Here is a 26,434-nt window from a genome sequence, read left to right on the forward strand (position 1 = left end):
TAATTAACTTGAATTCCATAACTTTTGGTTAACATGGTCTGTCGATCATGTGATTAAATTTTGATGATAATTGGACAAACAGCCTAGGCAAGTTTGTTTAAAATAGGCAAAAATTTTAAATAGTGAAAAAAAAATTTTTTTCACAGGACACAGGTTGTGGCGCTAAAGAGTTTGAGTTAGAGAGTCTAAACTTGTTGTGGTTAAAGATCAGATCATCTTTTATTAGTGAACCAAAGTTGCTGCAAATTGTTCAAAGGGCTGCCATAGACTCCCAGAGCGGAAGAAGAAGCCGGAAGAATAATAAGAACAGGATACAATAGATACCTAAGCACCTGCGGTACTTGACCCCGAATAAACCAATTGTTTAAGCAGACACAGAAGCCAAATTGATAGAAATGTAACAAATAAGATTAAATGGTTTTATGTTTATATAAGATGTTTTTGTGTATAATCATGCACTCGACTGCATCTGTTTCATCCACCGAATTGGCTCTATTACTGTCCCTTCACTCCACCAATAGCTAGTGTGTGGTAATCGCATTAGCGCCTTTTTCCTGTGGCTGCCCTCACATCATTCAAGTGGATGCTGCACACTGATGGTGGTGTGCAGAGACCCCCCTCATGATTGTGATGTACTTTGAGTGTTTAGCCATACACAGTAAATGTGCAATATAAATACACATTACATTACTCTGTATAAGTGCATATACAGGTGAATCTCTAAACAGCCACGGATCAGACTTTCTGCAGTAAAATTAGTGCTTATGATATATGATTATAAACTATTATTTATTTTTGGTAATTCTATTTTTATTTTAGCTAGTTTTTTAGTGACTGTTGTTCAACCAATCCATACTTCAAACAATACTGCCTACAATTATGAGTACATCTGTTAATTGTACATATCGCTGTCAACGCTGCTAATTTTACATTGTCCTGTTTTTTTGGGAGTATGCTGTTGTATTTGCACTGCCTGTATTTTGCACTGTTGTTGTATTTGCACTATCTGTATTTTGCACTGTCTGGAGCCAGCACCCAAGCTTTTCACTCATCACAGCACACGTGCTGCTGATGATGTGACAATAAAAGTAATTCAATTTGATTTTGATTCATTTAGGTTGTGGAATGCTCCGCCTCTCTGTATTAGATCGGTTTCATCCCTGTCTGTTTTTAAATCTAGGTTGAAAACTTACCTCTTTGATTTGGCATTTTATCAATGAAAACTGTCTGTTTTAGCTATAATTTTATATTTTTTTCTCTGTTGTGATTTGTACCGTGCAGCACATTGGTTATGTTCTATAAATAAAATTGACATTGACATTTATTGTGATTTTTTAAATGTTAGTTTATATTTTATTTATTATTTTATGTTTTCTTGACCAATGGTTTAATTTTTAATTGTAGTTTTCCTTTATTACAATAATCTTGAAGACCTGGATGACACTGATACCTTGCTCTTGGCTGTGCAGATGAAGCTCACTGTAGATCCAACTCTCACACTCTGAGCTTTGGGCTCTTCAATGAAGACTTCGATGGGCTTGGATGGTAGAGCTGGTGAGGGGAAAGTGGTATAACAATCAGGAAAGAAGAGAGAGTTAAAGAGTAGAATATCGGGCATAGAGTGTGTGTGTGTGTGTTTATGGTAATAGTGGAAAATAGCTTACTTGCAACAACAATCTCGGCTTTGCTTCTGTTGGAGCTGCGCTGGTCTCGACAGGTGCAGATGTAAACTCCAGCATCATTAGACTGAATTCCAGGGAAATGCAGCTCCTCTCCTGAAGTCAAAAGATTTTTTATGATTATAAGGTCATGGACTGGTATTGTCATGCCACTACTAAATAAAAGGAAAGGATCAGTGTACTATGTTCTGAACAGAAATAAATCCTTTTGTTGTAAAAATTAATTATTGAATAATCAAAAAATAAATGAATGAATAAATCAATTTATTTTTAAAGAAATTACTTTCAGTACATTTTAGATATATACATTTTATGCACAATTTAATTTCAATTATAATTTTTATTAGTGAATAATTTTGTTATTGTTTATTATTTATTATATACAATTATTTAAATCACTATATATTAATTTATATTGTGCACAGATTATGAATTGATTTGTACAGATCCTGGACAATATTCTCACACTTTTTGCATATTTCTACTTTACATTTTTCTTGATTCATGTGATCTTATTTTATTTAATTTCTTATATTTATCAGCTCTTTATAACATTGAAATAGACATTTTTCATAATAGCATTCAGAAAATTCATTGTACATAAATAGACATATGACCATATAAAATTGTATCATTTACTACATTTATATATGTAATACTTTTTAAAATTAAAAATAATATTTTTTACATAATAAAATATAATTGTGTAAATTATTATAAATATTATTTTATAAATATGTAATAGTAATTATAATATACTTTAACATATGCATTATACTGTTTACATAGGATGCCATTTAATTAAATTATTATTAAAAACCTTTATTTCATTTATACGAGTGACTTGTTATTGGTTTATACAAGTTTATACGATTGGATTGTTATTGGTTAATCCTGTTTAAATATTTATATTTTACATTTTAGATTATACATTTCGATGAAATATGGTTGGCTTATTTTCTATATTTAATTACCGAGTACAGAGAGCCTGCATTGATATATCGTAACATGTTTCATGCTTTATTAATCTGGCCAGCACCTTGTCTGCGTCTCTCTGCTGAGCTGGAGATGGGCCGTCCATCTTCACGAGACCACTGGAAATAATGTGGAGGACTTCCAGACACCTGGCACCTAAGAGTGACGGGCAGACCCTGTGCCACCTGAACCCTTTCTGGATAAACCTTCACCACCAGAAAAGCAGCATCTGACAACATACAAACACACTTTATCACAGCCTGTCCGATAGAAACGCTAAATCACAATTTACATGTTTTTGTAGACACCTCATGAAATCAATGACAATGTCTTTTTTATTTCTGTGTTGATATATTACGAACAAAATAGAATGATTGTATTTTCTGGCACTGCAGGCAAAATATACATCTGAATTGAGTGTTTTTTCATCTAATCTCAAGGAAACATTCAAAACCCCCAATTAAGCATTTCTGTTGTAGTATTTATCAATTTGTGTCTGTAGATTTCATTTATAATACATATTTTTTAAAGGCTGTATATTTTATGTTATTTCTTCTTGAGCCATAAATTTCCACTTGTCTTTTTAATATCTGGTTACTGAAGGTTTGTACTTAGGGATATATGCACAGATAATATGCTTGATTATAAACAGCATATTAATAAAAAAAAAATGGCTGTTACAATTAAATGTTTATGAATGTTTGCAGTCATATCTGGGGTGGTTCTCAGAATCCATGCTGTAAACGACTTTGCTTCTAATATGTGAAAAAAAAAAAAAAAAATCACATTTTGATCCTGACTTGTACTGGAAATATATGCAAATTACCACATAATAAATGAAATGCCTCATTTGTGCACTTAAAGATAACATATAAGAAAACTTATAAGTATATATATATAAGTAACTATTATTACTCAGTTTTTTACTCTTTGATCAAAGTTGGCCTAAAACTATCCAACATGCACACCTATTCTTGGTTTGGAACAATTTTTAAAAACTTTTTTGATTCACTTCAAAACTAATGTATTCACCTGCAGTGTCTCGCCTTATATGAAAATTAACTGATATTTGCTAATATGCTTTCAAACGTATATTTAAATTTCTGCACAATAAGATGAATAAAAATGATATATATATATATATATATATATATATATATATATATATATATATATATATATATATATATATATGTGTGTGTGTGTGTGTGTGTGTGTGTGTGTGTGTGTGTGTGTGTGTAAATCTGCGATCTCATGTTTAAAAGAGAAACCAATTTTTGTCAGCGTTTATTGATGGCTAATTGAATACATTGATAAGGATGTTGCACACTTCTTTTGTGCATGTGTGTGTGCGTGCATATGTGTGTGTGAGAGAAAAAAAGTTAGTGATTGATAGAACGTATTACCCTTTATTAACTAAGATTTAACAAGCTTTGAGATCAAGCCTATTGAGAGCTCGAGGCTTACAAGCAAATTCTTTTTGCGAATACTATCATGTTTTTGAATGTAAAACTATGCAGATGGCGCTATGTGGTGTGGCAGGAATATGGACGGTGTGCTTACTGCCTAAAATATGCGGGAAATCTCTGGCAATTGAAAATTTATTTTGCAAGCTCCCTAAAATTGAGACATTTTATTTGATTTTGCATTAAATTCAGCTATGGTGGAATTGCGAAATCCTCGAGGATCTGAATAAAAGTGATATAAATGAACAGATACAGTACCACTGCGACAGGGGACCCTTGCTTGTGGATTTCCGACATAACCAGGTGCACAGCTGTGAAGAAAGCAAAATCACATCAAATAAAGGTGCTGTCACTAATAAAATCAAAGGCAAGAGTGTTTGAATGGAGTCGTAATGGTACACACCGCTCACAGTACTGGCCAAGGTATCCAGGCTGACAGGCGGTGCACTGGTATCCTCCATTCCCCAGACTTTCACAGGTACGAGAAAACCTACAAAAGACAAGACTATTAAAAATCTTGCTGAAAGCAAACGGTAAACACTGTTGCAGACTCGGGTGAGACTAACTGGTTTTCGGGGTCAGTGCCGGGACAGGCACATGGTTGACAGTCCTCTGGGGTCCCAGCGGTCGGGTCTCCAAAGAAGCCATCGACACACTGTTCACACAGCTCACCCTTGGTGTTGTGTTGACAGTTCTGATGATCAAGAAGACATCATAGTATGGACTACTTTTATAAGGGTCATTTAATAATAATAATAATAATAATAATAATAATAATAATAATATATTTTATTTATATAATTATAATATATAATTTTATTTATATATTATTTACTCTAAGAGTTCATATAATTTCTTGTAATTAGACCATATTCCGAAAAATTATAATATATAATATTTTCTAAGATCACTTAGGGTAAAATAAAATCTAGTTAAAAATAAAAATAGCTATTAAAGTATTTGGGCAAATGATATTTATTTTTACATAGTAAGAACTATTTCTTATTGTATTATACAGTATATTACAAATGTACTGCCTTTGAAAGCGCTACATATTATTAATAAATTTATTTAAATTCTTCCTTGATGAACTGATTTTGTTAAAACATTTATAGATTTTTTTATGGGCGAGTAAAAGCAATATATGTTTATTTGTGATGCAAATAATGTTTATTTTTTCATATTAAAATTAGTCTTATAATTTTTCTACAATTTGCTCAACACATTTTAATGATACTTTTAGATGAAACCAAATAATATTATGTTGTTAAATAATGTATTGACATACTTTAATTTAATATTATAACATTGTTTTGTTATGCTAGTGTTTTATTTTATTTTAAAAATAACTTTTACATTATTATTTTATTCTATTATGTTTTATACAAAAATCATTCTACCATTCAAGTTGACTAAATAAGATAATGATGCACTTTTATTCAAGTATTTAGAGCACAAATAAAATCAAAGCTTTTTATGATGCAGTTTATATTACAATTAATTTGTAAACAATATATGATAAAAATATAACATTTTATTAACTACATTGTTTCTTTTAAACGTTTAAATAAAGACTACTTATTTCTTTCATTTACATTAAACTTTAGATCATTTTAGAACTATTTACTTTAGATTATAAATCACTCAAAAATAATGATTATAGTTTATGAGTGACACATTATTATTTCTTTTATTAAATCATAATATAAAGAAATACATTTGGCACTATTCAAGTTAACTATAAAAGTAGAGCAGCACACTTTTTGTCCCAGAACTCTTTGATGCACTTGTAGAAAAGCACAGCATGCTGGAAAAGCTTCATACCGTGCAGATGCCAGTCTCCGGGTGACAGGTGTCTGAATGGCCGTTACATTCACACGGCTCACAGTGACCCAGGTACAGGCCTCCTCCTGTGCGAGTGTATCCAGAAGCACAGTCCTAAACAACATCAAGAGCAAAAATACAGACGTCTGCACAGAGTAACACTTTCATCAACACCACTGCATCCTAAAATGAATGGGCAGTTTTCTAAAATATTTTTCTATATTATATTTTCTATATAAAAAATGTAATATTTTATTATTGAAGCTAAAACCAATCAATATTTTCAATATTAGGTTCAATAAAAGAGATGCTATTTTTAAGTAAACATTATTTTTTACAATTTATATTGAAATATACAGTATGTTATATCAAATATATTCCCAACAAGTGTATGCATTACAGTATATATGAAATTATGTCTTTTTTAGAAAACTAAAAATCTTTATGTAAAGTAGGCTGCCCCAAGGCTGCTAATTTTACAACTCCCCTAGAGCACAGTTACAGTTGAGTTTGACCATTTTTGAATCCATTCAGCCAATCTTTGGGTCTGGCAGGAGCACTTTTAGCTTAGTTTAGCTTAGCTTAGCTTAGCATAGATGATTGAATCAGATTAGACCATTAGCATCTCACTCAAAACTGACCAAATAGTTTTGTTAATTTTCCTATTTAAATCGTCTATAGTTAAATCATGTACTATGACCGAAAAATCTGAAGTTGCTATTTTCTATCTTGCTATTTACTACTTAGTTTCTTGTTTATTACACCGGAATGAGAGTAAAGTTCCTAGCCATATCGGTCTGTGTTGAACTAAAATATCTAGTTCAGTTGTTTACATGAAGTAATTTTAATGGCAAAATCTCATTATAAATTAATTAGGCAACTAAATGTGAATGCAGTCAGTGATAACGCTTGTTTAAACCCCTTAGCTGCTACCGTAAAAGAGGTGGAACATTTTCAGAACATGTTTAAATGCTTTTTTGTCTAAACCTGAGGTTATTTATAATAAGCATACTTTATATCACCTACAATTTTCTAAAGTGAACTCAAAATGTGGGGTGACAGCTAAGGGGTTGAACACTATTCTCACTTCTATGTTATTTTGTAAATGAATGTCCAGTTAAGACTTCCTTAAAGGGGTGGTCCACAGTGTATTTATAAGGCTTGGTTGCGTTTATAAGCAAAGAAGCGTGTGCTCTTGCTTCTTTTGTAAAAAATCATGTTATTTTCCCAATATCTTTGATTATATACAACTACTCTGCTAACATGAAAACGATTGTCATATTTCCTATTTCCTTAAAGGCCTGCCCTCAAGAGGCTCTGATTGGTCAGCTAACATAATGTGCTGTGATTCACAGATTGGCTCCATGTCACGCTCCTACATGCACAAGCTTTTGCGCTGTGTAAACAGTCCAGTCAGAGCAGCCATCATAAGCGTTAGCTGCCTGAATCAGACAGAGAAATTAACAGCACACAGCTGAAAAATACTTACAGGTTGTGGCTCACAATCCACAGCTTCATCAGTTGAATCCAGCACTAAACAGAGAGACTCTGAAAGCTATCCTTTGTCAAATGCTAGCTATATATTTTTCATAATTCTCTGGAACATAATTAAAATTAAACAGTAAGCACTTCTCTCTTTGTGTTGTGTCCTTTGGAAACCCAAATACAGAAACAGAACAAGCTTTGTGGAAATAGCAGCGTTTGGACAGCATTTTAGCTTTCTCTGCTATAACATAACAGCATCTCTGGCCATGCCCCTTCGCTGTGCAGGGTGTGCGCGTGTGGTGAATGCGCGTAAACAGAAGCCCCTTTCTATCCTGCAATCTTTGCTAAGCTAACTCTGTAAAAGCCAATGTCTCTCTTTACATTGAACTTTGAGCATATTACATTCAGAGATGTTGTTTATGTTCACACAGCTACATTACGCATTAAATAAAGTTTCAAATATGATAGCATAGTGGACCACCCCTTTAAATCCATGAAAACCTGAAGTCTTCCTCTATGAGATCAGATGAATGTGTTCTCGGCTCGTTAAAGTATACTAACAAACATCTGTGCCAACCTGAAGTCATGAACACTTTTTTCATACCATAGATTAGTAATAATGTTTTAGTGTTAGTACCGTATATTTACACGAATCCGCATTGTGTTGGTGCTGTTGTAGTAACTCCATTTTGAATCGGCATAGTTTGCACACTACATGATTGCTATTTTTGCTCAAAGTATCTTTAGACTTCAATTTAGTCAGCCAAATACGATTTCCACTGCTCGCTCCACAGCGCCACCTTACGTATATTATTATAACTGCAAGTTTTAGTTTGCACACTCACTATCTATAATGGGTTCCATTTAGCAAGTTCAACAGTGTTTTCATTTTGCTAATTATTGCAGTTCAAATATTGACCCAATCCTGCACATCCCAAGTTCCTACCTGACAGGACAGCCCGCTGTACCCAGGAGGACACTGGCACTGCTCCACCTCCAAAGCCTGAGCCAGGCTGGTGTACTCAGGCACAGCCACATCCATGCGGACACCAGAAATACTGGACGAACGCATCTCTGTGTGATATGAGGCTCGAATCAAGATATCATCAAGGTCCGCCAGCACCATCATCAGGTGTTCCCTGGTCGCTGGCATGCCATCAGGACGCTGCCAGTGCTCCTATAGTGTTAACATTATGTCAAATGTTACACCAAACCTCAAATTCTACTTAGGTAGCAATGACATTTTGATGCATATTATGAATGAGTTCGCACCTCTCTGAAGACAATCTCAAAGTCCTGTGACTCCCGTGCACCGTGACCTCTTCGCCATATTTGCCGTGCCACCAGTGTGATGTCATTACCCTGTGAAAATATTATTTAACAGATAGTGGTTAAGAGTCTCATTCATGTCAAGACACACTGCAGATTGTTACAGATAAAAATGTGGTACTCACAATAATCTGAACATCAGCATCCTCTATTGGAGAACCACGAGGTCCAGGAACGTAGGAGATGGTGTACTTAAGCTTACCTCCATATGCTCCAACCTACATAAAAAGCAAAAACAGACCATTTGAAAACTCTCATTATCCTATTTTTTGTTACAAAAAGCACTGGTATAATATACAGTGGCAAATATGGGATTTTTTTTTTTTTGAGTATCAATACTCAAAATTAGGCCCACACGGAATCTGAGCATGCAGAAATCTGCAGATTTTCAACCCATCAAGTCTATTTATTTGTTGTGTCTGAATGTGTGTAAATTTATATTTATTTACTTTTTACATAAATTTCAGTAATATTACTGACAAACATGAATATGTTCATGCTGTATGATTTATTTACAATACAGTTTGTAAAGTAATAATTACTATCTTTTAGTAGTTATATGGTATATATATTATATGAGAGACTTGCTTTGTTTACCAAATAACTGGATCCTAAATCTGCCTAAACTGACACAAGCTATTTTTTATTTTTTTTTTGCATTCATTACAGGATTAAATAAAATAAGTATAATAAATAAAATAAAAACGTTAACTAAATAAAATGTTTAATAATTTCTTTATAATAAAAATTAAATAAAGTATTTTTGTAATGACCAATTTCAATAATTGTGTTGGTTTTTCTGCGGCTTCCATTTAATGTAAAAAATAAAATAAAAAACTTTCTTTTTTACTTTAACTTATGTGAATTATAAAAAATTAAATTAAATTAAATGTCAAAAGCAACCATTTAGTTGATCAAAAATGCTTAAAAAAGTAATAATAATAAAAAAAATTACTATAACAATTTAATTTAGGAGTTTTACTTGGTTGACCAAAAATATAAATGCAATTAAAAGGTCATTTTTGATTTTTAACTATTTGTTTTCACTTTCATTTTGTGGTTTTCCCCATAAGAAAAGACTTTTTAAAAATATAACTGTCAACTGATTTTAATAATTGCCTTTTTTATGGTTGATAAAAAAAAGAAATATACCAATTTAAACACTTTTCACAGTGTTTTCTATCCTTATTTCTTTTCTTTTTATTTACATTTTAATTAAAACTAAAAGGTTAGCAAATCACCATAAAATCATCATGTTAGACATACAGTTAACCTCTACCTTCAATATTCAAAGCAGTGCATTTTTCCTGTCAGCAGCACATTAATAACTGCTCTAGACATGACGTGATTAGATAAACCATGTACTTTAGGTTGGTTTAGATTAAGCAATGTTCTGACATGTTAGGTATTGTTTCAGTACTGTCTAAGTCAGGAGTTCAGCCCATCCATGTGTTTACCTTCTCCCCTTTGAAGGGCTCCGGCAGCTGCCAGAAGAGCACGTCATCTGGGTGCAAACTGAACCCATTGTAGACCAAAACATACTGGAGCAAGAAGAAGGATATACAGAAAAGCATGGATGAAGAAAAGACAGAGAAAAGCAGCAGATAAGAAAGCAGAGAGGAAAGAATCTATTCCTGCTTTCACTGATTAACAACAACAACTTCTTACACTCTATGGTAATACTAAGAGGATTTTGATTTACTGTTGTTTTATACAGAAAGATGCATTCTATATTTTATATCCTAAAGAAAATTTGTAGAGAAGATGTTCAAAAATGAAAACGTTATAAAAAATTTTAATCAACAATCCAAAAATCTATCAATTCTTGTTGATAAAAATTAATTGTATTCAATCAACCAATCAATCAATTAATAAACTAACCAACTAACCTTTTAATCCACCAACCAATTAAATCTTGAACCAAACCAACCAATCATTCGACAAGCCAACCAAACATTTAACCAACCGCCCAAATCAACCAGCAATCAACAAACCAATCATTCAACCAAACAAATACTTAACCAGCCAACCAACCAACCATCCAATCATTCAACCAACAAACCTTCAACCAACTAACTAATCCAACCTTCATCCAACCAATCATTCAACCAACTAACCAACCAATCATTAAACTTCATATCTTCCTAGGCCCAAACATTTGGACAGCAGAATGTACTGAACATTTTCAACTTGTCCTATATTTCCTTGTGACAAGTGACTACCTTGTTCGATGGGACAGGTCTTGGACCTCTAACGACACCAATGATGTTTTTTTCCTGTTCCACCTGCTGATAAGATCAACATCCAAACCATGAATCAAACAGCAAAACAAAGAAACAAAAAAATTTTCATGGAAAGAGATAAAGGTTGAACAAAAGCTAAAAAAAAAAAAAAAAAAAAATATATATATATATATATATATATATATATATATATATATATATATATATATATATATATATATATATATATATATACATATCTTTGTGTAATCCCAAGCCTGTATGACTTACTTTTGTAAACCATATTAATTTATCTCAACAATAAATTTATGTTGATGGTGTACATTATCACATACCGTACAAATATTAATATGGACAAAATAATTTGAATTTGATTACATGCATATACATGTTTTGATTGACATTAAGGTGACAATTATTGTTTGCTGAGTGAGCAATCATTTAAAACCAGGGATCTTCATCCTTCATCATAAAGGGATCATAAACAATCACTTTTTCAGGTCAGTCTCTATGCCAGCCCTTTCCCCTGGTGCCATATTTATAACCATTTTTCAAAAGTTCTGATAAAAATGAACACAAGTAAATTATCAGCAAATTTTCATTCTTAGAAAAAATGAATTCCTTTAACTTGAAAAATAACATTGACTTGAACAGTAACCTTGACTTGAAATAGAACAAGCTCCATTTATTTGATCAAAATATTAACAAACATCATTATCAGCAAATTTTCTTGGCATTCAGTGGCTCTTACGCACAGCAACCAAGCAAATAGTTTGCTGGGACTATGCTAATTCAATAGTTTACATTTATAAGGTAACAACTTAATAATATGATTGCTTCAAAACAAGCAGTATGCAAGGCTGGGGTACTTTATTTAAAGGTGTCATATAAATAAAATACGGGTATACCTAGGCACAGTCGAATAATAAGAGATCAGTATATGAAAATGGGCATATAGTGAGCCTATTTTTGATGTAAATTTCACAAGTGTAAACCCATAGTGGATTTGAGGCCAATCAGAACACAAAGCAGACTGTTGCGTGACTCACACCCTTAGCATTTGCATGTACATGTCATTCATCCAGACTTGATGAGCAGCGTGTCATCATAAAACACAGACTTATATGCAGCTCTGGAATCATTAATATGCACTCCTCAAGCTGCATTTGATAAGCCACATAATAGTGAGACACTAATGATAATTTTCTTCCCTTAGCTATTTTTAAGTTTATATTTCACTTACTACGCAAGTGAAAATTTACTTTGAAAAAAGGAATACCCAGATCACGAGTAATGTTCAAACTCTCAACTGGACTTAAAAAAGTAGGATTAACAGATAATGCATTTATTCAGCTCCACTAAAAAAAGGCATGAAGTATGTTAAATTGTAGGTTTTGTTCATTTATCGTGTTTATTGTGAAATTTGATGTGTTTACTTCAACAAACATTTAGACTGCTATTTCAACAAACTTTTAGACTTGTGGCAAATCATGTCAACTGTTGATGCAGGGGTTGATATTAATTCCTCGCTGTGTTTTCTTTGACATTACAGCTCAAAAATACAACACAATAAACCTCTATCACCCTCTTTTGTTAAATTGAATTATAATTTAGCCTTTATCCACAACAGATCTCATGAGCAAAATACTGTGGGTTAATGTTACTCTGATGGGTTTATGTTAGAGAGCACAATCTCTACATGTAGGTCAAATAAACCTCATCTTTATTTTTATTTCTCTAGTGCTTTTTAGTGATGGGTCGTTCTTGAACGATTAGTTCATTTTGAACGAATCTTTAATATGAACCGGGAACTACGAGTCCTCCCAGGGAGTGACTCATTCATCCGCGCGTGCGCGCATTTGTGGAGGTGGTATCATTTATATCAAGTCTTTTGAGTCAATCATCGTGGAAAGGCAGAAGCCAATCATATGCGTTTAGAGCCGGAAAAAGCATTGATCCGTTCATAGACAAAAGAGCAGGTAAACATTGAATTATTATTTTGTCCTTCTTATAGTATTCTATTTATGACTTATTTGTCATGTGATTAACCTTTTGAGCTAGTTGTAGATGTGTTTAAAAGCAATTCGTAACATATTAATAATAATTTGGCAAATTGAACCAAATGAACGAAATGACTCGAAAAAAAGATTCGTTCATCTCGCTGAACGAGACTCAAAGATCCGAGTCAATAAAATGATCCGAACTTCCCATCACTAGTGCTTTTATGATGTAGATTGTGTCAAAGCAGCTTAACATAGTAACCTCCACTTATTAAGTTCAAAAGACTAAACTAGGTATCTACTTCATTTGTTAAAATAGCTAACTAATCCAAATATGGTCAATTATGGACCTTCTGATTTCTAGGGATATTTTATCGAATAAATGATCATATAATGCTGTTTCTGGAAATTTTTGGAACTTACCCAAGCGCCATATGCATACTATGTAGATATCAGAGAACAATTTAACTTATTGAATGAATGCAGTATATGGCACCTTTAAACAAATCCCCTTTCTTTTTACTGCTCATGTGCCAGAGGTTGCAGAGCCCTAATATAAGGCAATGTGATCTCACAAAAAACATCAACTTTCTAAGCACAAATGGCCAAATTTTAAATGAGTCATTAACACCCACCAGTGAGAGCATACAGTACCTGAGTGGAGTCAGGATGAGAGGAATGGGCCGGGTCGCTTGAATGCGACTCAGAGGCTTTTAAAGAGGAGGTTAAACCAGAATGGAAAGAAGGATCACGCACACTTGATAGAGACAGTGAATTCTGGGCTTCAAATGAAGAAGAATGGGAAGATTGAGAGGATGAAGAGAAAGGGAAGGAAGACTGGCCATTGGAGAAGTTAGTGATGATTTCCCAGATTTCATCATCAAGTTTGCGTGCTTCATCAGCAGGGTACTAGTGAGAATAAGACAAGTGGATGAAAGAGACTTAAAGGCCTTGTTCAGTCACACAGCCAGTATTAGAATGTCAATTCAGCTTAAATGCCAAAATAGATTAATACTTTTAATTATAAATCATTTTAATTATAAATAATATTTTTTAAATAAATAATTTGTTATAAATTAATTTATTTTAACTATAAATAAATACAATTTATAAACCATTATAAACAATTTCTAGGAGTACATTATTTATTTTTATAAACAATTTTTACACACACATATATACAGCTGAAGTCAGAATTATTAGCCCCCCTGAATTACTAGCCTCCCTGTTTATTTTTTTTCCCAAAATGAATCCAAAATGTTGCAAGTTCAAAATATAAAGTTCATTAGCATTTGCTAATTTATTTGAAAGTCTCTTATTCTTATCAAAGGTTCCTTTAAATGATTTAAATGTATGATTTTTATTACAAATGATGTTTTACAGTTAAAAATAACTGTCTTCTATAATAATATGTGTTTAAAAAAAACTATTAAAAATGTAACTTTATAAAATTTCAGCCGTATCATCTTTGGTGTCAGAGAATTCTACAAATATCATTTAAATAACTATTTGCTGCTCAAGAAACATTTATAATATGTGAAAAACAGTTGTCCAGCTGGGTTCTTTAATAAAGAATAAAAACACATTACTTTGAAAATAAAATAAACTATTTGATAAAATATTTTGAAATATTAAATCACTGTGAAGGCATTTATGTGTATTATTGCCAATTACGAGTTTTAAAGTTCTTCTAAATAAAAAAATTTAAATTAAAAAAAAAAAAAAAATAATAATAATAATAACAATAAAAACTGTAATTAACAGAAGTTCTAAATAAGAACATTCGGTCTAAATAAATGCAGCTCACAGATATTATCACTTGCAGATGAAAATGTGTTCAGTCAGTCCTATTGATCAAGCTGGAAGAAAACAACAGGTTTGCATGCAGCAAAGCCAAAGACACAGTTGACAGGAAAGCATGGCACTGTACATGCAGCCAAACACATGATTAAATGATGAGGAAGGATGCCAAGTATGCTCTCACCTCCAATTTGTTTAAGCGGTGTTACCCATTCAAAATCAATAAAATATTTTCTAACCTCTGTTTGTTTCATGCAGCTTTTTGTCTGAAGTTTCTTTTCCTTTATTAAAATCTCAAAGATGCTTGTTGATCTTGTTGAACTTTCCAGCAGTTGATTTATTAGAAGTATTGATAGATAAATTAATATGATTATGTCTGTCTTCTAAATCTTTGTTTTTAACCGAGACCTAGAGTGCACACATGCTGAAAAGTACAAAATGTTCCATCTGAAAAATTATAATTAGGCCACTGTTTTGGTCAAACCAAAAGTTGCTGTCGTGGCTGAAATTTTCAATGCATCCCTACAATACACCATTGACCACTTTTGTTTTGAAATCACTTCTTTCGGTTTTGATCTGGCCTCACATTGGACTAAGTGTGTAAAATTTTCAGATACTTAAAAGAATAGTTAAATAAATTATAAATCTTAAAATAAAGTGCACATGTACACTACCTGACAAAAGTTTTGTCCTTGATCCCATTTGTAAGAGAAACAAAAATGAACCTGACTTTTAGTTGATCATTTGAAAAAGTGGCAAAAGATAAGATTTTTCTAATGAATCATCTGTTGAACTGCATCCCAATCATCACAAATACTGCAGAAAAGCTATTAGAACCCGCATGGACCCAAGATTCTCTCATAAATCAGTCAAGTTTGGTGAAGGAAAAAACATGGTTTGGGGTTACATTCAGTATGGGGGCATGCGAGAGATCTGCAGAGTGGATGACAACATCAACAGCCTGAGGTATCAAGACATTTGTGCTGCCCATTATATTACAAACCACAGAAGAGGGAAAATTCTTTAGCAGGATAGCTCTCCTTCTCATACTTCAGCCTCCACATCAAAGTTCCTGAAAGCAAAGTAGATCAAGGTGCTCCAGGATTGGCCAGCCCAATTGCCATAAATGAACATTATTGAGAATGTCCAGGGTTGGATGAAGGAGAAGGCATTGAAGATGAATCCAAAGAATCTGGGAGTCCTGTAAGAACGCTGTCTTTGCCATTTCAGATGACTTTATTAATAAGTTGTAGAGATGTATGGATGCAGTCTTTCAAGCTCATGGGAGTCATACACAATATTAATTCTTTTTCCACTGCACCAGGACTTTATATTCTACTCTGTATATTATTTCTGTTAAGTGACAATACTTTTATCAAAGCAAAGTCAGAGTTTACTGTCCTAATTAAATAATTAAAAATCAAGACATGATCATATTTTATTTAGGTAAAATAAGCGTAATCTAGAGGCCTTTGCCTTTAATATAAGCCACTTATGATACCAAATGATCAAGTAGAAGTCAAGCTATTATTTGTTGTTGTTCCTAAAACTTGGATAGGCAAGACTTTCAGATAGTGTAGTGTTACTATATTTAAACAACTCCTAAGCATGACATAAATGTAATCTAGATTGGCCTATCATGAAATCCCATGCACTTCAAAACAAAGCAAAACAAAATATGTAAATGTGTCAAATATTCAGAAGAAATATTTCAAAATCAGTGCACAAGTGACCCAAATCAAGCATCACACGATTTCTAAAAATACGACAAACCAAATTAAAACATCAGACACATTCTCAACAAACGTTCACTGAACCTGTGAGGATTTTACCTGGTTTGCTCGTCTAGTCCGAGCAGAGGAAGCCTTCTAAAAGTGCAAGTAAATTTAAAAACACTTAATTTAGCGCATCGTATCCAGAACAACTTAACAAATCAAAAGCTAAACAAATCTCTAGTCAAATTAAGCCTTCCCAAACTCAACTTGTTGATACAAGAAGCTTTTGTTTACACTCCAACATCTACAAAAGTTTCCTTGACTTAAGAACATTTTGAAAAAAGGTGTTGGCAGTGTGCATTTGCAGAAACAAACAGGTTTGCAGAGTAATCAAAGAGATAGAAGATGCACTTCAGGCAAACAGGCTTGCAACGCAAAAAATGCTTTTCTCACTTCTGTTTCTACTCCAAATGTATAAAAAAATACTTAAATCAAGAAGCATTTTCTAGACAAGCAACGATGTAGTTTTATTTTTTTAAACAATAAGCAAAATTCAAGGAGATGAAAAGGAAAATTCTGTCATGGTTTGCACATCTTAGACTGGTTTCAAACCAGTCAGATTTTTTGTTGTGCTTATCACAAAAGAAGATACTTTGAAAAATGTTGGAAATCTGTAACTATTGACTTCCATAGTCGGAAAAATAAATACTATGGAAGTCAATGGTTCCCACCTTTCTTCAGACTACATTTATTTTTTATTTTTAACAGAACAAAAACAAATCTCAAATTGGTTGGGAATGAGTAAAGGTGAGTAAATAATGGCAACATTTTTGGGTGAACTATCCCTTTTAGTGCTTTTTTTGTTTGTTTTGTTTTGTTTTTAACAAGAAAAATAATATGAATGCCTGACACGGTGGCTAAGTGGTTAGCACTGTCACCTCACAGCAAGAAGGTCACTGGTTCGAGTCCCAGCTGGGTCAATTGGCATTTCTGTAAGGTGTCTGCATGTACTTCCTGTGGACTGTGGGGGTAAACCGGACCACCCAGAGGAAGCCCACGTGAACAAAGGCATATGCTATAAGTAAAGTGGCCTTAGTGTATGAGTGAACGTGTGCTTGCGAGAGTGTACAGTTGTTTCTGAGTACTGGGTTGAGGCTGGAAGAGCATCTGCTATGTAAATCATATGCTGGAATAGTTGGTGGTTCATTCTGCTGTGGCGACTCCTGGTGAACAAAGGGACTAAGCCGAAGGAAAATGAATGAATAAATAAAAATAAGATGACAATGGGTTGTGAAATAATGTTATTTCAAACCAAAAACAAGATTATTTTTCTCATTTTGATTTATAATTTCTGAAGGAAAAAAAAACATTATATATTACCCATCTACAAAATGCTTGTATTTTTTTTTTTTTTAGATATTTAGACTTGAATTTATACAAAAATTCTAAGTATGAAAAGTATGTTTTGCAAAGTGTAGGAACAATAAAATGTAAAAAGTTGTCAATCTCAACCTTGTCTCCTTGATAGGCCTTGGGTAACTGCCAATAATGAGGCTCCTGTCCGAGATAGTTGAAGTTGGTGTAGGAGAGTTGTGTCCCCTCAGTGGACAGCTCTACAGAAAAGCCATTGTCGATGCGGTTTGTGCGCTGGCGGTTTACAAGAGCAAAACCTTGGTAGTTTCCAGGGGAAAACGTGGTAGAAACCTGAAGGAAAAGGGACAGGAAATGAACACATGCAAATACGCCTGATGAAAAACCCTGGTGTAGTTGATCAGGCCTTACCACATCCCTGTAGTGACGGGAGCTGGTGCACTGTTGAGTGACGCCCATGCAAAAGCAGGACAGACAGCCATCTTTGTTAGCTGGACTAAGGTGGAAGGTTCCTTGCTTGCAGGAGGAACATGTTGGACCCTCAACGTTCATCTAAGTACAAAAAAAGTTTGCTTTAAAATGGTTTCTATAATTGAGATGTACACAACATGATTTTTTTTTACCTTGCAACGACAGACTCCTGTTCCACTACATCCTTCGCTACCACTTTGATCACAGCGATAACAATCTATAAAAGTTTTAAATATTAGTCATTTTTACTTTGTAGCTATTATTTTATAACTTTTGATTTTAGCAATAATTGTTACACATTAAAAATCCCAGTCTTACCACCATTGTTGCTCCCTGGAGTGCATCTTTGTCCAAGTTGGGGATTGCCAATATATCCAGGAGCGCATCTGAGGGAAATCAAGACAACACCTTGGAAAAAGGGTTTCAGAACATCATGCAGCAAAAATAATAAAACCACAGAGGGAATTACCAAAGACATGAGAGGACCTGCCATGAACATTAAGAGCGATTTATGACTGTTATGACCTGTGAGTCACAGCTCTTTGAAAAAATGATTAATGCAAAGCTTCTTCAAATGCTGTCTGAACATTTTACAGACATGCTAATTAAGCCCACCTAAAGGTACTTTGATTTGTGTATAGAAGAAACTAATATGATTGAAGCTGGAGAAAGTTTGAAACTTTGACTTGTGCAAATTGTTAGCATTAATGCTAATGCTCATCACAGGAGTTGACTTTACACTTACAGTATCTTAAAGAAATAGTTCAACTAAAACTGAAAATTCTGTCATTTAGGCTACGTTCACACTGTGAGGCTTAGTGCTCAAATCAGACTTTTTTCGCAGATCTAATTTTTTTGCATGGATGTTCACACTGCTCTTATAAATGTGGCCAATACCAAATTTGCATTGTGAACGGATCATGGTCCTGAACTGACCCGTATGCGCAAAAGAACATCACGGAGAGCACAAAATGTCTAATTATGCACACAATATGCATACTGTATGAAGTAAGCACGTTGTCAGATCATGCTTATATGATATTTTCCCTTTTCACAGACAACCGTGGTGTATTTCATGAACTGTAAAGGGTTGTTCTGCTACTACTAATGTTTATTTTGGCATTTGAGACCTAAAATAAGTCTCTTGTGATTGAAAATGCTGATCATTTGTGATTTACGACTACTGCAGTGCTTGGTGCTCTGACCACCGGTGTAGTGAACTAATCAAGGGTTAATGAGCAGCCGCAGACTGAACTGTGAAGGTGGAGTTGGTTTATCTATGTTTGCAGAATAATTTAATTTTACTTCGTTATAAATAACAGACACGTGCAAAGGGAAGGTTTATGTGCTCGAGCACCTGCCCTTTTTTTTTCTCTGAGAAAAAGTTCCCTGTCCTTTGCACACAGATCCCCTATCCGTAACACCCACGATGCTCTTCAGCTTTGTGATTAACCCGTGCCTTATTCGTTAACCACATTAGTTAACAAGCACCAGTTTTGCCTTCACAATCTTTTTCTGAATCTAATCTAAATCTAAATGAACCAACTTTCTGTGGTATTCTAATTGCCGTGTGTCCTTACTGCTAGGAAGTAGATGTTGTTTGCAGCACAGAATGATGACGCATGTCATTTGAAGATTATGTAAAAGTCACATTAAATCCGACATAACCGTTCACACTGCAGTCGCATTGCAAAACATCAGATCTGTGTTTGATTTAAGACTACATATTAAAGTGGCATAAATCTGAACTGAAAAGATCAGATTCCATGCGGTTTGGGCTGTTCATACTGTCATTATGAGTCACATGAGGAAGAAAAAAAAAATCTGATTTGGGCCACATTTGCCTGCAGTGTGAACGTAGCCTGTCTCTTTCTTGACTTGTTACGAACCAATTTGGAGATGTTGTTTTTTAACACAAAAGAAGATATTTTGGAAAAGTAAAAAATCTTTAACCATTAACTTCCATGGTAATTGTTTTTCCACCTATGGAAGTCAAAGGTTACAGGTTTCCAACATTTTACAAATATCTTGGTTTGTGTTCAACAGAAAAAGGAAACTCATAAAGGTATGGAACCACTTAAGGGTGAGTAAATGATGAGTAAACTTTAATTCTTGGGGTGAACTACCACTTTAAGTGTTACTTGGCCTTTACCAATACAGCAGTTCAAGCATAAAAGGCAAACAAGGCTTCAAAGCAATGGCTTAATGACCCAAATAAAACACCCAATATTGAAAAAAATATTTTGGCAAACCAACCAACCAGTGCTTAAAACATGACACGAAATATATGTTTACATCTACAAGCAGTTATTGATAACCAGAATCACATTTTGCATACCGCAAGCTGCACCAAACCACTGATATTAGTAACTTCTAATAGCCGCCACATGAGAAACATTAGATAATATACAACAGAAGATCTATAGATCTATATCATATTACCCCACTTTCTGAATTATCGTTAAGAATGTTCTCATTCTTACTCCTTTGAGAAAACATTTACTTGACTAAACAGAGAAGAACTGAAATATATCAACTGAAGACAAGGACAGAAACAAAGCATCTAAGCGAGTGTAACCACCTTATCCCGAAGCTGAAGAACTGGACAAGAAGTCTTACCTGATAACTTGAGGTTCTGATGTCGTCCATGCAGGCTAAGACATTATATGCTTACACAACACAACACACTAATCCTTTCATGCTTTATACTGCTGAAAATACACAGCTGTTGCCATATTTGGAGAAGTTCAAATTTACAAGACTATACAAGTATGCAGCTTGGAAAAATATAAATTAATACATGTAAAACTGTACAAAAATAAATAGTATATCTTCCTGATGAGTAACTATACAAAATAGCATAATCAGTACATCCAACATATCACATAATAAAGAAATACTTAATGTCTGAAAGCATAGTTTGATTGACCTGACATAACAGAACTGGGTCAACATGAAGGGCAAATTGGAAGGTGGCGCTATTCCTTTAATTAACCAATGGAAAAAGAGGGAAAAACTTTTTTTTTTTTTTAAATACACACTGAGGAAGGCATTGTGCTGAGACTTTTGTGTCTTTAAATCACCCGAAGAATGTAAGAAGAAAAGCCTTTTTGTAAAAAAATACAATACAAAAAAGATAATGCTATGTTTGATTTACAGTTATGAATGATGACATGTAATGTAATTTCTGCATCTCTAAAAACTCAGCAAAGAGTCTCTGTTTTAAAGTATCAATCTGTAAATTGGTACAAAATAAAATCTAGTAATCAGGAATGATCTTTATGGGAATTGCCAGTCTTCCAAGAACAATATGAAGGTTCCCGTCTTGACTGAGCCTGCGTATTTTAGATTTTCGGCCCCTGCTGTTTTTCATGAAAATGTCTAAAATATTGACAGACTTAGACTTGTTCCTCGGAGTGGATTTTCTTGAAGTAGTCATTTTTAGTGTGGGTTTAGTAGAGTTTACTTTCATCTTCCCAGATGATTGACCAGAAGCAGTTGTGTAGGTAATTTCCTTTGGTAGGTTAGATCTCAAGTCTGATGCATCTCTAATTTTATTAGAAGAAACATCTAACTGACTTTGTTTGGAGGATTTTGGCTTGGAAAGTCTTCTTGTTTGGACATCGTGAGAAGTTTTGCTGATGTTTGTAGGCTTTATTAACAAACCATTTTGTTGTGCTTTTCTAGATTTGGATGGTTGATTTTGTGGAATATTAACCTCTTTTTGTTGTTTCCTTGATGACTTGGAAGATTTGACTGAGTCTTCAAACTGAGGGATTTTTGTGTGAGATGGAGGAGGAATCTGAAATTTAGTTGCAGAATCTTTTTCTCCTAGCATTCTTGAAGGAGAAGGTGATAGTGGGTCATGTTTTAACACTATTGACTTTGTAGATTTACTGGCTACTTTTGGACCAGTTTTGTGTTGTTTTTCAGTAGACACATTTTGTCTGTTAGTCCTTGCCTGTGATATTCGAGGAACTTTAGTCAGTGACTGGGATTGCTGATCCTGTTTTCTTGTCAAGCCTGTTCTGTTAGACTCTGTACTTTTACCATTTACTTTTGGACCACTTTTATGATGTTTTTGAGAAGTTATATTTTGTCCATTACTCCTTGCTCTTGAGATAAAAGGAACTTTAGTTGGCGACTGGGATTGCGGATCACGTTTTCTTGTCAACCCTGTTCTGTTAGACTCTGTCATTTTACCATTTACTTTTGGACCTTTTTGTTGATGCTTTAGAGTAGTTGCATTTTGCCCATTACTCCTTGTCAGTGAGATAAGAGGAACTTTAGTCGGTGACTGGAATTGCTGACCACGTTGTCTTGTCAACCCTGTTCCGTTTGACTCTATAGTTTTACCATTTACTTTTGGACCTCTTTTTTGATGCTTTTGAGTAGTTACATTTTGTCCTCTATTTCTTGCCCGTAAGATAAGAGGAAGTTTAGTCTGTGACTGGGATTGCTGATCACGTTTTCTTGTCAACCCTGTTCTGTTAGACTCTGTAGTTTTACCATTTACTTTTGGACCTCTTTGTTGATGCTTTTGAATAGTTACATTTTGTCCACTATTCCTTGCCTGTAAGATAAGAGGAAGTTTAGTTGGTGACTGGGATTGCTGATCACGTTTTCTTGTCAACCCTGTTCTGTGAGACTTTGTATTTTTACCATTTACTTTTGGTACAGCTTTATGTAGTTTCTGAGAAGTTACATTCTGACCATTCCTATTTGCCTGTAAGATAAGAGGAACATCAGTCAAGGCTTTTCTTTTTTGTTGATTTGACTGCGTGTTATTGGAGGTATCAAAGTATGAAAGCCTCTTATTCCAAGGGACTGTTTCTCTCCAAGAAGAATTGGTATGGATTTTATTGTCTGCCCTCTGTATAAAATGGGTTTTGTTGTCTTTTCTAGTTGATACTAACTGGATTTTTTGTAACCTTGCTTGCATCCTACTCAAACTTTCATTGATCTGGGAAAGTCCATTTTGTGCAGTTTTGGTAGTGGTATAGATAGTACGACGAGTTGGCAGGAGTTTGGGAATGATGGTTTTCATGTGAAATCTGCTAGTAGACATAGTCATACGAGTTGTAGTCAAGGCTGGAATTTGGGTGGTAGTGCTCGCACTGATTTTCTTACGATCCTGTGGGAAACGTGCTGTATGACGAGCACGTTTCACTTTGTCAAGTTCTTGCGCAATGACAGTGAAGCCATCAATTAGTATCTCAAATCTTTGTTCTAGTTGACTTAGTCTTGTTTCAATGCCTGTGAATTTCTTGGCCAGCTCATTGATTTGGTCTTTCCTGTCGGTTGGAGAGAAAACACTGGTTAGAGTCTCCAGCTGAGAGCTGAAGTGATTGTTCTGCTTCCTCATGTTTTCGAGGCTGTCCTTAATATCCAGCGTGTTGCTCTCAAGCATACTTAATCTCTGGTTGAAGCGATTCATGTGCATCCTCAACATCAGCTGGAAGCTCTGCTGACGTGCTTCAGGACTTGGCGTGTTACCATAAATACTACTATTACTTAAACGGTGTGAAGTTGTTGACAACGAAACTCTTGCAGTTTTTTCAAATCCTCCAAATCTATCATCTTTTCTACCATCAACGTCATGGCCAGCTGTATCCAGGACTTGCTTCTTCCCAGGACTGAGGTAGAAAGCATCATCACATGCAGTGGGGGGGAAACCTTTCGAACCTTCAAGGTAGAAGTCTCCGCAGTTGGAAACGCTGAGAGCCATGATGAAACAAGGTACAATGGTACCATATTTTTAAAATATAAGCCATTTGTATTTATTTTAACCCAAACACCCAAAAGGTTATGCACTTTGAGCAAGTAACAAGGATCCACAATTATCAACTTGTTTATGCTAAAGCATAAACAACCCTAGAGACCCACAAACGTCTAGAAAAAGAGTTTGAAAAGTTGTTCAAAATGTAGCAAGGGCTTTACAAAGAAGCACTGAAGCAAACAAAAAGGATGCAACTCTTATTAAAAGTGACATTGTGCAACAGATTATTTCAACACCTTCAAATAGATCTTAGCTTTGCTAACAGTGGGAAGAAACTCTTTACTCTCACTGTAAAGAATTGAAACCTTTATGCTAATTTGCATGAAATCGGTACAGATTTCAGACATAACGTAAATTAATATTTCAAGCGCCACAGCTTCCACTTACAAACTCCTCCAAAAAGGCACTTCAGACAGACACTGACACTTTGATATGGGTGGCACTGATTCAAGACTCGCTTCTCCCATACCACCAGAAAAACGCCATTCAATCACAAATGGCTGAAGAGATGCTGCAAAGCAACATGCTTTCTGGCAGTAAATAAAGAGATCCTGATCACCTCCATCACCAGTTTGAAGAGCCCAACATTACAAGCAAACTAAATGATAGATTTACCCTCTAATAAGACAATAGAAACATACCTTTCACAGCGCCTTCCAGTATAACCAGCAGGACATTCACATACAGGCTGTCCATCAGAGCCCAAGTAACAAGATGAAGGCCTTTGACAGACAAAGAGTATTAGATCAGATGAATTATTAGTTATGTCCAAAAGGTAAACTCTTCATAATACTTTTGATTAAGAATAAGGATAACTCACTGGTTACTGGTTTGTCCCAGACATGGACAGGGTCGACAAGCCTGTGGGTCGCCAGTCTTTGGATTTCCATAGTATCCAGAGATACAATTTTCGCAACGGCGTCCGATTGTGTTGTGCAGGCAATTCTAAAACAAAAGAAAAGATGATGAAATACTCCAGACTAGACATGGGTCGACTTACTAATTACTTGACATTAGACAAGATTATGAATTTTTTTTAGATTCTTGACTAGTTCACTAGATAAAAAAAACAGATTACTTGATTAAAAAAGGTTGATTTGTTATTAAGGCATCAATTTACTATTTCATGTCAACTTCTTATCCAATAAGAGATTAATAGATTAGGGTTGACTTGAATTGATTTTATTATTATCATTTTGTTCATGGTAGACAACTAGTCAATCAGGCATGCAACAGTGGACTTATTATAATGAATGATTTTCACAATGCTCAGCAAGTCCATCAATCATTATTAAATGGCTAATTGGTTTATGTGGATAATATTGAGTAATAGGTTTTTAACAATAACAAAAAAAAATGTTGTTTAATGATTTCAACTGGGGTCAGATGAACCCAAGTTAAACCTAGTACACCCTTCCTAGTGTTTGGTTACTTATTAGTCAACAAGCAACTGACTCCAGACAAGTCATTTCATAACAACAAGTCATTTCTGCAATGGAAAGATAAACTCACCAGGCAATCTCCAGTCTCTGAGTCACAACTGCTAGCATGCCCGTGGCACTCGCACTTCTCACAGGTGCCAAGATAAAGTCCAGGTGTACGGGTGTAGCCCACATCACAGTCCTGCAAACAATGGCTGAGTCAGAGGTGACGGAGTTCATAATGTAGGTGTCTGTGCTGAGGCTATGAACTCTGCATCCTATGCTTTTCATTGACATGGAACTTTACGGCTAAAATGTTCCACGAGTTGTTAAGAACTTCCATTTAGAGATCAGGGAAAGGTTGTTATTACCTTGACAGGTAACAGTTTCGAAGTTCTGCTAAGGGTAAAGATTTTCCATGAACTTACGCTGCATAAAAGCCTTTTTTACTTGGAGTTTGTCTCGTTTCTATTCAAAATTAAAATCAACAAGCATTTTTTAGACGGGCAAAAGTATGGTCTTTTTTTCAAAAATAATTAGTCAAATTAAGTGAGTTTTTACTTAACCAAGCACAATAATCAGTAAATGGGGTGAGCAAATAATAATCTTGTTGTCACTTTGAAAAAACACTAATTTGCTTACCTCATTGGCAGATTATTTTGCTTGTTTTAAGGAAAAACTCTTAATTTTTACATATTTGTGAAAAAAGAAATATTTTTTTAATCTAAAAATGCTTCTTGATTTGTAAATTATTAGATATTTGGACTAGAAACAAGATGAAATTCTACATAGTAAAAGCATTTTTGCAGTGTAGAAGAACATGTGCTGAATGTTGCTATTTAAAGTTGACAATATCAACATTTTCCCTACGACCCA

General features: G+C 34.3%; 2 protein-coding genes across 51 annotated transcripts in view; both read right to left on the minus strand.

The window, feature by feature from the left end:
• hspg2 (heparan sulfate proteoglycan 2) overlaps positions 1-26,434 on the minus strand; it is a 187,124-nt gene that overhangs the window by 56,102 nt on the left and 104,588 nt on the right. For 30 of the 50 annotated variants that reach the window (XM_087307235.1, XM_087307240.1, XM_087307232.1 and 27 more), the window contains exons 27-43: positions 25,650-25,760; positions 24,958-25,082; positions 24,779-24,859; positions 18,677-18,744; positions 18,511-18,575; positions 18,299-18,439; positions 18,029-18,220; positions 8,884-8,976; positions 8,702-8,791; positions 8,376-8,606; positions 5,945-6,058; positions 4,687-4,814; positions 4,524-4,610; positions 4,379-4,431; positions 2,719-2,883; positions 1,665-1,775; positions 1,451-1,551 (exon numbers count right to left, since the gene is read on the minus strand). In XM_087307235.1, coding sequence (XP_087163361.1) covers positions 1,451-1,551; positions 1,665-1,775; positions 2,719-2,883; positions 4,379-4,431; positions 4,524-4,610; positions 4,687-4,814; positions 5,945-6,058; positions 8,376-8,606; positions 8,702-8,791; positions 8,884-8,976; positions 18,029-18,220; positions 18,299-18,439; positions 18,511-18,575; positions 18,677-18,744; positions 24,779-24,859; positions 24,958-25,082; positions 25,650-25,760 — 1,956 coding nt within the window. Of the gene's footprint in view, positions 1-1,450; positions 1,552-1,664; positions 1,776-2,718; positions 2,884-4,378; positions 4,432-4,523; positions 4,611-4,686; positions 4,815-5,944; positions 6,059-8,375; positions 8,607-8,701; positions 8,792-8,883; positions 8,977-10,215; positions 10,300-10,980; positions 11,047-13,655; positions 13,911-16,633; positions 16,670-18,028; positions 18,221-18,298; positions 18,440-18,510; positions 18,576-18,676; positions 18,745-24,778; positions 24,860-24,957; positions 25,083-25,649; positions 25,761-26,434 lie in introns of all 50 variants that reach the window. The other 20 variants (XM_087307206.1, XM_087307205.1, XM_087307198.1 and 17 more) reach the window with 1 other exon arrangement.
• Positions 21,874-24,604, minus strand: LOC147838225 (uncharacterized). Its single transcript, XM_087307250.1, has 2 exons — positions 22,922-24,604; positions 21,874-22,767 (listed from the first exon to the last, which is right to left on the minus strand). The coding sequence occupies exons 1-2, from the start codon at positions 24,084-24,086 to the stop codon at positions 22,754-22,756; spliced, it is 1,179 nt and encodes a 392-aa protein (XP_087163376.1). The 5' UTR covers positions 24,087-24,604; the 3' UTR covers positions 21,874-22,753.

The sequence above is a fragment of the Danio rerio genome, chromosome 23, assembly GCF_052040795.2.
Source record: "Danio rerio strain M-AB ecotype USA chromosome 23, GRCz13ab, whole genome shotgun sequence".
Taxonomy (NCBI): domain Eukaryota; kingdom Metazoa; phylum Chordata; class Actinopteri; order Cypriniformes; family Danionidae; genus Danio; species Danio rerio.

Coding starts and splice junctions, on each gene's coding strand:
- LOC147838225 (XM_087307250.1), bottom strand. CDS start 24,086: ATGGCTCTCAGCGTTTCCAACTGCGGAGACTTCTACCTTGAAGGTTCG.